The sequence below is a fragment of the Helianthus annuus genome, chromosome 10, assembly GCF_002127325.2.
Source record: "Helianthus annuus cultivar XRQ/B chromosome 10, HanXRQr2.0-SUNRISE, whole genome shotgun sequence".
In the NCBI taxonomy this organism is placed as follows: Eukaryota; Viridiplantae; Streptophyta; class Magnoliopsida; order Asterales; family Asteraceae; genus Helianthus; species Helianthus annuus.
Window position 1 is genome coordinate 54387192 of NC_035442.2, and position 12269 is coordinate 54399460.

At 33.6% G+C, this 12269-nt stretch overlaps 1 protein-coding gene across 1 annotated transcript; it reads right to left on the minus strand.

Annotated features, from left to right (window-relative positions):
* Nucleotides 1-1199: 1199 nt before the first annotated feature.
* On the minus strand, nt 1200-7418 carry LOC110885534 (homeobox-leucine zipper protein HAT14). Its single transcript, XM_022133233.2, has 4 exons — nt 7056-7418; nt 5865-6277; nt 3640-3719; nt 1200-1767 (listed from the first exon to the last, which is right to left on the minus strand). Exons 1-4 carry the CDS (start codon nt 7351-7353, stop codon nt 1509-1511), a joined length of 1050 nt encoding a protein of 349 aa, XP_021988925.1. The 5' UTR covers nt 7354-7418; the 3' UTR covers nt 1200-1508.
* Between the last annotated feature and the right edge of the window lie 4851 nt (nt 7419-12269).

Sequence of the window (12269 nt, forward strand, 5' to 3'; positions counted from 1 at the left end):
ATGAAAGCCCAAGTTAAAGCCCAACAGTCAACGAATCAAGTCTGATTCGTTGACCACCTTGACGAATCATAAACGAAACTGACAGATCTGATTCGTCGACAACAAATTGACGAAACAGTCCTGTTTCGTCAAGGGCTGCACTTTGCATACTGTTTCTGCACAACAGTTTGCAGAAACAGAACTGGAACAGAAGTTGTTTACAAAAGACATTAATGCCCTTTCATGCGACATGCATAGTTTAACACAAATTACAAACACGAGAGACAAAATATGTCGGACACAAGCGGATAGGAGGATATCCGACTTGGTCGACTACGGATACAGACTCGATAAAAGACTAAAGACCGTACAAAAAACGACACTACATACAAGACTAGCGACAGACACAAAAAGTGCACCAACAAGTTCATTGTCTTATTTTTTGTTGATTACCTCTAATCTTTTTGCTTGAATATCTCTATTTTTCATAAGGCCTATGTTTCATAAATTTCTTTAAGGATGTATAAAGTTAGAAGACAAAGATGCTCATTTTGAAATTTGTAACACTACTAGAAAACTGGTAATTTTGCTACGGAAATTTCCTACGCAAAAAAATATGTCACAAATTCTAACACATTTACTACGCATTTCCTACGGAAATTTCCTACAAAGGGTTTTCCTACATACATATTTTGTCGTAAATTCGTTAGAGATCGCTATTTGTGGCGCATTTTTTATGGAAAACGGTGTTAGAAATTTTAAGTTTTCTCGTAGTGATATAATGTATTATTGAGAATTTTATGCTACAGAAATTAGAGTTTAATTTGGCTACAAAAGAGGACAACTAAATTAAATAAAAGAATTGATATAAATTGTTGGTACAAAGATTTAGTTTATACATTGTGCTATTTTCTAAGTTACAAAAAAAGTTTATACATTGTGCTATTTTTTTAGTTTAAGCATATTCTAAAAATATTTTGGAAGCTATAGCTAGTAAACGTCGAGGATGAATTAAACAAATTATTAAGAAAAATAATTAGAATCTAGCTAAAGCCTTCAATGTACTTAAATAGATGTTATGAATAAGACTAAAAAAAACTTTATGGTATGTTAATAGATCATATGATAATATATTTAAGACTGGGGGGAGCAATTGATCCATATTTGAATACTTAACATATGAGGTATGTGATGAAATCAAATATATAGAGTGCAGCCATACCGACACAATGCATGTTCCAAAAAAGAAAGACAACTTGTCTTTTTCAATATCAATTTCTTGATCAAACCATAGTCCTCCAATTTGCTGAAACAAAAGAGCCCGCGAACTAGATAAACAAAAAATGAACACACGGTCAAAAATAGTCAAAGATTTATACATATATCATAAATTAAGATATAAACCATTTGACTATCTATTCCCCATGCATGTTCTTCAACTTAGAGCCTGATTCCCACGAGCTAGAAGACATTAAAAAAGGTAATGACAAGAATGCATTAAGATATTTGAGGTGGTGCTACTAGTATCGTCATGGATTGGTGGGTTGCTGCTGCTTTGTCGCGGTGGTGTTGGGTGGAGTGGTGGTGGTAGAAGAGGTGGTGACGACTCGCTCACACGAAGGACACATTGTGAGGGTGGTGGCTGGGAGCTGCATGTAAAATGGCTGGGAAGTTTTTAAGGCTCTTAATTCTTGAAGTTCTTTTTGCAATCTCTTGTTTTCTTCAGTTAGGGTTTCACAACATGTCTTTAGATACTCGCAATCCACCTCAGTCTGCTTCAACTTTGTCCTGAAACAGTTATAAATTAATAAGAACATATTTTATAATACCTTAAAAACAAATGTCGGTGGCTAAACCGATCACAACTAGATTTGTTGAATCTACATGCTGGTCTATTATTAAAATAGATTCTAGAGTATAATACCTTAAAAACAAATGTCGGTGGCTAAACGCTCACCACTATATTTGTTGAATTTACATGCTGGTCTATTATTAAAATAGTTTCTAGAGCAATTGCTTATTTGTTTTAGTTGAGTTTGGTATTGACAAGAGCTCGATCCCTGGGCTTACAAGTTATTTTTTGTTTTTCTTTTTTTTTTCCCTCACTTTTCTTATATGTTTTAGTTTTAGATTTCTTTATTTAAATTATTAGGTTGCAATCTGCGGGTAAGAAAAATTGAATTCGTGTTTCGTAATGATTCCTTTAAAACTCAAAACTGTTTTTGGGACTTCAAATTTTTTCTATCCTACGTTTCGATTTCTATAACATAACCTACTCAAGTTCGTACGCTTCTCTTTAATTGCATGGCCATGTCGATTTCGTAGCCGTAACTGAGTTCGTGGAAACGTTTTGACGTTCGTTTTGAAGCTTGCAAACGTGCCCTTTAACACATTGATGTCATCGTAAGACCCCACCACAAAGCACGATAGATAATTAGGGTCTATCGTTTAAAATTCCTTTTAATTTTACAAAGATGTAACGTGTGAGGTATAATATGGTTTTAATATGTTTTCTTATATGTACTTAACACGTTAATGAAACTGTTGAAGAGAGTGTAACTAAGTTCGCAAGCGCGCCGCTACCCGCGATCCCGCCCTAACACGCCGACAAATTTGCTCATAGAAACTTAAAAAACAAGGTCGCTGAATCATGGTCTTTAGTTTTCTTTTTTAATACTCAAGTTTATAGACTTTACACACTCATCCCTAATCTTTTGGTAAGTGATACGCTGACCCCCTAACTTTTGGTATTTAACAACTTTGACCACCCGTTATTTCTACTTAATAACTTCACATCTCATCATCTCTAACACTTCAATTCTTTTGTTTAAATTACTTTTACGACTTTACACCGCAACGTGCGAGACATTATACTCCTTTTATCTATGCATAACCACATTAATGTCACTAACGTAACGTGTGTAATAAAGTAAAAAAAAAAACACGGCACGTTACTCGTGTGCAACAGACGTTAATATCATCATCGTAAAACGTGTAAAGAAGTCACAAACATGACGTTGCAGTTGTAACGCATGACACGGGTAAAAATCTAGTTCTATTTTAAAATAAGGTATATTCTTTTGAGAATATATGACTATGAAACTATGTTCCGGTATATAGGGATTGCGAGTTGAAGAGAGTTTTGTAAAACTTAAAATTTGCATTAGTTTCATATGAAGACCGGAACGGAGTATAATTGTTCGAACAGATCCATTGTAACTGTTAGAACTAGTTATGTCGGTTAATCACGCTAACCGACTATGCTTAGGTTATATTTACATATAATTACATTAATAAAAATGTTAACATGTCCCAAGGATGAAATGTTATCCGATTGATGTAATTATAATTCACTTAACAATGCATGCATTTGTATATCTAAATTAAAGCCTTATAATAAATATATTCAATTCTACTATAAAACAAAGAAAATATTTTATATTTTTTTAAGAATATGACAATGAAACTACATGCCAAGGATGAAATGTTATCCGATTGATGTAATTGTAATTCACTCAATAATGCATGCATTTGCATGGCTTAAAGCCGGGTATCTTTTAGAAAAGCATCAACCACATAAAAAGCTAGTTGGACTATTACTATCTTCTTTATTAATTAATTAATTAAAATAGAATTATTATATTATTACGTAGTACGTACCTTGCCCTTCTGTTTTGGAACCACACCTCTACTTGTCGTGGACGAAGGTTCAGCTGGTTTGCTAAAATCAGCTTTTGTTTCTGCAAAAATAATTTGTTCAGCGAATTCATTGATAACAAGTAAAAACAGCAAACTAAATCATTTATTTGTTTCTTCTCAAAATTAAGAATAATATGAACAAATTTCGTGTATATATAATATACAGATTAATGTAAATCACCGGCATGTTAATAACATGATGTTATATTACATAAACATGTGTATGTAAACACTTAACCTATATAAAAAGATCATATTAACAAATTAGTTTAGTGGTTTTTAAAAAATATGAACTATTAATAAAAAGGTTAAACGATTTATTATTTTTTTTCTAACAATTATTTAGCTGGATGTAATTATAACCCATATTATCAAAGTACATATATTAACTTTGGGAATTCTAGCCAATCACATTATAACTTTCAAGTTTTACATCGTGATATGGACAAATTGGTTGATAAATAATCCGTTGAGTGGATCAAACTCAAGAAATTAGCAAGAACTAGACTTTGAGATAAACTCTTTTAATTTTTCATTCATACCCAAAAACTAACAATACATATGGCATAAATAGCCTTCAAAACAAGGGAAATAAAAGAAAGGCATAACCGTAAATAAACCACTACCTCCACTAATTACTTTGACTCCATAATATATGACTTATAAAATTAAAAAGAAACCAAAACATGTTGAACATGGGCATGCATGTGACGATTACATGGGTTGCACGTAACAATCCCTCCGGCTTGAACAATCCTTGTCCTCAAGGATGCGATCGGAAGATGCTCGGTAACAAGCCACGGTGTCCGCCACTCTGTTCTTTTAACATCATTCGGGCGAGTCATAGCAAAGTGCCACGGATTGCGCCACTCGGTCCGTCCCATGGAATCTGGATAAATAATAACGAGCCGCCACGGTGGACGCCATTCACGCTTTCCCGCGAAATATGCAATCTGCACTTCATTTTTTAGATGAAAGTGATCCTTATAATGGCAGGGTTGAGGAGGACCCATCTCAATACCATATGAAGGTGACGATGGCAATATTTTTGTTTGTTTTGGCATGAGGTGATCTTTCTCAAAGAAACGAGGTGTATGTGTGGAAGGCATTAGAAACATGGACATATTGGGTTTTTGTTTGGCATATTGGGTTTCTATTAGGTGAGAGTCACTTTTTTGGTGGTGGATGTTCATTGGATTGGGTCGAAGAGGAGTTGGATCCGAAGGGTTGGTAAGATAAGTTTGTTTTGAAGATGGAGTAAACGGTTCTGGAGATGGCTTAGTGTTTGGTGACGGTTCGGTAGCAACTTGTGGTGGCGTGGCGGAAGCGGTTGACAAGGATGGTGGTGTAGGAGATTGGAGGGCTTCCAATGCGGTTCGAATCGATCGAAGCGAGGTGAAGATTCTTTGAAGTTGAGACTCGTGTCTCGCCAAGGTTTCGCACACATGTTGGCGCCACTCGTCTTCGGATAGAGCTTGAGCGACCATGGTTCACGGTGGATCACGGCTGCTCTGATACCAATTGATATGGACAAATTGGTTGATAAATAATCCGTTGAGTGGATCAAACTCAAGAAATTAGCAAGAACTAGACTTTGAGATAAACTCTTTTAATTTTTCATTCATACCCAAAAACTAACAATACATATGGCATAAATAGCCTTCAAAACAAGGGAAATAAAAGAAAGGCATAACCGTAAATAAACCACTACCTCCACTAATTACTTTGACTCCATAATATATGACTTATAAAATTAAAAAGAAACCAAAACATGTTGAACATGGGCATGCATGTGACGATTACATGGGTTGCACGTAACACATCGACTCTTGAAATAAATATAACATTGGGGAACCCTATCATGAGTATAACATAGTATTGTCTCGGTGTCTTGACTATTATTGAGTTAGTCAACATGCTTTTGAGTTCTGGAGAATTAATGTCACCTATAATAAAACTGTTCTTTGTGTAGGGTCAATTGTTCATGGAAAACATGCATACAATTACATATTTTTATCTCATAAAATCCTTGGTCTATGTATAAGTTTAGAACGGGGTCTGTATAAGTTTAGAAATAGATACATTCAGCCTCTCATCATCAAGGGTCAAGGTTTAATTAGGGTTCTAAATGATTTCATGTATTTAAGTATTTTGATAATCTTAAAGCTGAAATAGTGAAGCCTTACAGGGTTGAGGGTATTGTGTTCTTTGAAGCTATCTTCAAGAAAAGCGGATTGTTCTTTAGTGAGTCGAAGCTTCTTTCTACCCAACCCATTTTCATCATCATCACTAGTTCCACCATACCCTCCGCGTCTTGAAGAAACTCTATGATCTCTTTCGGAAACATCCGCTAAAAAATCCATATTCCCCCTTACGAACTCCATATCAGGTTTCATAGATGGAAATCTACTGCTACCAGCGCTACTTCTGAAAATGGAAGAAAAATCCATTTGAAAGGATGACGTATCACTATTACTGTCGTTTGGTGAAGACTGAACGGGGGCTGGTTCTTCTCCGTTGTCAGGATCATATACTGCGGTTAGCGGTTTCACATCCAACCCTTTTCCTAGTTTAGTATGGGAACTCGGTTCGCCTATTACTGTTCAATAAAGGTTAGACGGATTAATAAAGAAAGTTGTATAAAATAGAACACATAATATACATTGGAGAAACTGAAGTCTAGTAATGGTACCCAACACATTAAAGTGTTTTAGAAAATATTTGGTGCATTGCATGCCATTGGTATGGAAGCTGAGATTAATCCCCACAAAACATCACAAAAGCTAGAAAATCATTTATATATAGAGAAAAACATGTATCTATTTATACATGAAGAAAAATGTTAATATTCTTTTTCGAAAAATAACATTGCAAAAATTAATACACTAAGATTAAATACCCATAAAATGATGGTGATCAACAAAAATAGAATCTTTTGGTGTATGTTTAAGTGGTTTCGCGATACCACCTGTATTTCTAGGCGGTTATCTTAATTACTTGTAGTTCTAGGTAGGTAGCATGGGTAGTGAGTTTTGACCGGTCTTCACATAAGTTGTGGCGGTCAACGAGTGTCAAAAATCTTTTGACCGGTTAAAAATCACTACCCCTGTGTCTTATGTGAAGATGCTTCCCTCATAGACTCACCTAGAACTACAAGTAATCATGAAAAATCTCCTACTAATACATGTGGTATAGGTGGATTTTGTGATATCAAATCCTTGGAAACAAAATGGGAATGTATATCATTTATGTGTTTGTGGTTATGCTTACCCAAATAAGAAAGTAATTCCTTTAGAACACTAAAGAAATAAAGTAACAAAATGAAACCAGTTTTGATAGGATAGAACACATGAAAGTAGAGAGAAAGTTGGATTTACAAATTTGAGACAGCCATGGAAAAGGACGGTGAGAAGGTGGCGGTGTCGGTGAAGATTGGTGGAGAGACGGTGAAAAAGGGCGGAGATCAAGCTGTAACGGCCGTGGATCCGATGATGAAGAAGAACAATTTGTTTTATCATCATCGTCATAGTTCTTGTGCTGATGATCTTGAACCTGGCTGCTGCTTCCTAATACCATGCAAAACCCTAATTCTTTGTTCTTCTGCTGTTGTGATCTGTTTTCATCTGCAATTGAAATTGGCTTTGGCGTATCTCCTAAGCTCAAAGCAAGCTCCATCCTCTCTCTCTCTCTCTCTCTCTTTAGAAAGCTATAATGATAAACAGGAGACTTTTATAAAGGAGAGGGTATGGTGTGAGTATTTATGGAAAATGGGAGTTTCAAGAAAGACATCTTTCTTCAGAAGTTATGTTCAAAGTTATTTAATGTTTAAACAAAGCTGGTCTCGGCATAATCATTTGGTTTTGGTGATATATTGTTTTCTTTAAACCATAATACCTTAAAAGTTAAAATATATATCTTCTTTTATCATCTACTTGAAGTTGGATCATCATTCATGAAAAAAAAGGTAGTTTTAGATAGGGCTAGGTTCGGTATAACATAACGCATGTCTTTGTACGAGCTAGGGTTTTCTCTATTTTTGTGGCACTTTATGCTTATAGCTTCTTCCTTATATCTTTTATTTTGTTTGACTTTTTAAATAAAGTTTAAAAAAAATCATAGTTTGAATTAAAAATACAAGGCGCATACAGACATACTTCCAACAACTTGATAAGATTGTACAAATATATATATATAATATAAGTATCTATAGAAAACCCACTTTAATTTAGAAAAAACCTGGGAAACTCAAAGCTCTCGATATTTTTTTTTTCGAAAAGTAGCGATTTTTATATAAAAGAATATTAAAAAAAAAATTTGTGTGATTTTTAGCTATTTTTTGGCATTTTTGGTTGTGTTCACATTGGTTCTCGCGGTTCTCGCAATAATAGGTGGTTCTCGCATGATCTCCTCTCTCTCTTTCTCTCTCTCTCTCTCTCTATATATATATATATATATATATATATATGTAAAGAGTAAAATACAAATGCGCTTATCGTACGATACGTACGCGATCATCCCAGCCGTTCGATCAGGTGCAGATCTGGTGCGAATTCAATACATATCGCATGTGAAAAAATGGTTAGCATGGGGTAGTGTGAAAAATGGCATGGGTGTGTGGATGGACAAAATCGCATGTGGAAGATTTGAAGATCGCATGTGAAAAAATGGCATGGGGTAATGTGAAAAATGGCATGGGGTGTGTAGAATCACATGTGGAAAATTGAATATCGCATGTGAAAAAATGGCTAGCATGGGGTAATGTAAAAAATGGCATGGGGTAATGTGAAAAATGGCATGGGGTGTGTAGAATCGCATGTGGAAAATTGAATATCGCATGTGAAAAATGGCTAGCATGGGGTAATGTGAAAAATGGCATGGGGTGTGTAGAATCGCATATGGAAAATTGAATATCGCATGTGAAAAAATGGTTAGCATGGGGTAATGTGAAAAATGACATGGGATGTGTAGATGGAGAAAATCGCATGTGGAAGATTTAATTCGCACAGCTCGTACAATTCGCATGGAGGTATTAAATCGCATGGGAGATGAAGATCTGACGGCTGGGGTTATCACGTACGTAATGTACGATAAGCCCTATTGTACGTTAACCGGCCTCTCTCTCTCTCTCTATATATATATAGAAAGGTTAACATACTTCACGGCTTATCATACTTCACGTAGGACACAATGGTAACCGTCGGATCAGGGGTATAATCACGCATGGAACATATAATCATGCATGACACCACATAATCACGCATGGGACCACATAACCACGCATGGGATCCAAAATCATACACGTTATTTTAGTCAAAAAAATAATTACGCATGTTATATATTTCGTGAAGTACGTTAATGTACGTTAAGGCGTGAAGTACATTATACTTTCTCTCTCTATATATATGGGATGGATCATAAGAAAACTAGTTTAAATAAGAAAACCAAAAAACTAACTAAAAAAGCATAAAAAACATACCAATTTTTTTTTTTTTTTTGCAAATTTTTATAAAAAAATCGCTAGTTTCTATGCATGGAAAAAATTTTCAATTTTTTTTTTGTTGTATTGCACATATGCAGTATTACGGATATAGTGCACATGTGCAATATAACATTTTTTTTTCTTTTTTTAAAATTTTTTTATATATAAAAAATAGCGATTTTTTATAAAAAATTGTAAAAAAAAAATAAAAAATTTGCTATGTTTTTTAGCTTTTTTTAGGGTTTTTTAGTTAGTTTTCTAGTTTTTTCATTTTGATATAGTTTTCTCATGATCCTCTCCCTAAAATTTTTGAACGCCATAAAACACTCAAAAACTATTTTTGAGCTATAAAACATCCAGTTCAGAAAAACGCCATGAAAAAACTCAGTTGAAAACGCCATAAAACACTCAGTTCAGAAACACCCCATTAAGTACCTAGTTAAAACATAAAAACACCTAGTTCAGAAAAACGCCATGAAAATATCTAGTCTAAAACGCCATAAAATACCCAGTTCAGAAAAATGCCATAAAATCCAGTTAATTTTTTTTCAAAAAGTATATTAATAGTAGTGTCGTTGGAAAGATAAAAAAACGCTGAGTTTTATGGTGTAATATTTTTCGCAAAATAATCACGTATAAAAAAGTTATTGTCGTTTAAATATGATGGGGGAAAATGGCATGCGATTAGCATGTGCATCTTTGTATGAATCTTCCTATTTTACCCCCTCCTAGTAGTTTCAAGACCCCTATTATTTACAAAAATACAAAAATGTCACCGCATCAATCTCAGCCACAAACCACTAAGATATTGTGGCTGAGAATCGTTCTCACCATTCTCACACTTTAAGGCGTTTTCTCCAGATCCTGTTCCTATATATATATATATATGTGTATATATATATATATATATATATATATATATATATATATATAGGGGATGGATTATGAGAAAACTAATTTAAATGAGAAACCAAAAAACTAACTAAAAAAGCCTAAAAAACATACCAATTTTTTTTTAATTTTTATAAAAAAATCGCAGGTTTTCATGCATGGAAAAAATTAAAAAAAAATAAAAAAAAGTTTTTGTTGTATTGCACATGTGCACTATTACGGATATAGTCCACATGTGTAGTACACATATAATGCAAATATAATGCACATGTGCAGTACAACAAAAAAATTTTTGAAATTTTTTTATATATTAAAAGTAGCGATTTTTTATAAAAAAAATGTTAAAAAAATTGGTATGTTTTTTTAGCTTTTTTTTTAGGTTTTTTAGTTAGTTTTCTAGCTTTCTCATTTATATGTAGTTTTCTCATGATATCCCTATATATATACATATATATATATACATATATATATATATATATATATATATATATATATATATACATATATATATATATATATATATATATATATATATATACATATATATATATATATATATATATATATATATATACATATATATATATATATATATATATATATATATATATATATATAAAAGACAAAGATCCGTTAGGAACTACTCTTTATTGCGAGAACCGCGAGAACCAATGTGAACACAACAAAAAATGCCTAAAAATAGCTAAAAAACACACAATTTTTTTTTAATATTTTTTATTTAAAAATTAAAAAAAAAAATTTTTGGCTACTAAAAGTATCGATTTTAACATAAAAAATATGAAAAAAAAAATTTTAGATTTTTTTAGGGTTTTTCGGGGGTTTAATTTTTAGCATTTTAGCTTTGGGAGGGGGGGGTTAGGTTTTTGGGGGGTGGGGGGTTTAGGTTTTTTGGGGAGGGGGAGGGGTGGGGGGTTAGTTTTTTGGGGGTTTTAGTTTTTAGCATTTAGCTTGGGGGGCGCGGGGTGGGGGGGGGGGTTAGGTTTTATTTTTTTTTGGGTGTGGGGGGGGGGGTGGCGGGGTTTAGGTTTTTGGGGGTGGGGGTTAGGTTTTTAGGGTTTTTTTTAGCTATTTTAGGTTGTGTTCACATTGGTTCTCGCGGTTCTCGCAATAAAGGTGGTTCTCGCATGAACCTTACCCTATATATATATATATATATATATATATATATATATATATATATATATATATATATATATATATATATGTATATATATATAGAGTAGGGTTCGCACGGAAAGTGTGTTTTTCCTAGAAAGTCTAGGAAGCGATCTGGTCCATTCGATTGGTGTGTTTAAGGGTTGAGATTAAATCAATGGCAATCTTGTAATATTTGAGTTTAATTAATTGATTATTTTAAATGAGTAGGGGCAATTTTGTCAATGGCCGTGTTTTAAATAAATTAAATAACCGTCCAGTTCCTAAATTCAAGCGATTTCCCCCTCCCTCTCTCCAAACCCATCTTGGAAACCCCAACCCCTACCAAAAATAACTACAATCATGGAAGAAGATAACTTTAGAAACCATGGAGAGCACCGGATCAAATTAAAACACTTCTCCATCTCCATCATCTCCGAGTTCATCTTCACCATTCAAATATTGTTCTTATCATCTCCGTTTTCTTGACGATGTGTTTTAATAGCAAGCAAATTAATACAGTTGAGTTTTAGCAGCAAGCAGATTCATACAATTGTGGTTTAGCATCCAGATTCATACATATGTGTTTTAACAGCAAGCAGATTCATACAGTTGTGTTTTAGCATTCAGATTCATACAAATGTGTTTTAACAGCAAATAAATTCATACAATTGTGTTTTAACAGCAAGCAGATTCATACAGATGTGTTTTAACATCCAGATTCATACAGATGTGTTTTAACAGCAAGCAGATTCATACAGATGTGTTTTAACAACAAGCAGATTCATACAGTTGTGTTTTAACAGCAAGCAGATTCATACAAATGTGTTTTAACATCCAGATTCATACAGATGTGTTTTAACAGCAAGCAGATTCATATAGATGTGTTTTAACAGCAAGCAGATTCATACAGATGTGTTTTAACATCCAGATTCATACAGATGTGTTTTAACAGCAAGCAGATTCATACAGTTGTGTTTTAGCATTCAGATTCATACAGTTGTGTTTTAACAGCAAACAGATTCATACAGTTGTGTTTTAACAGCAAGCAGATTCATACACTTGT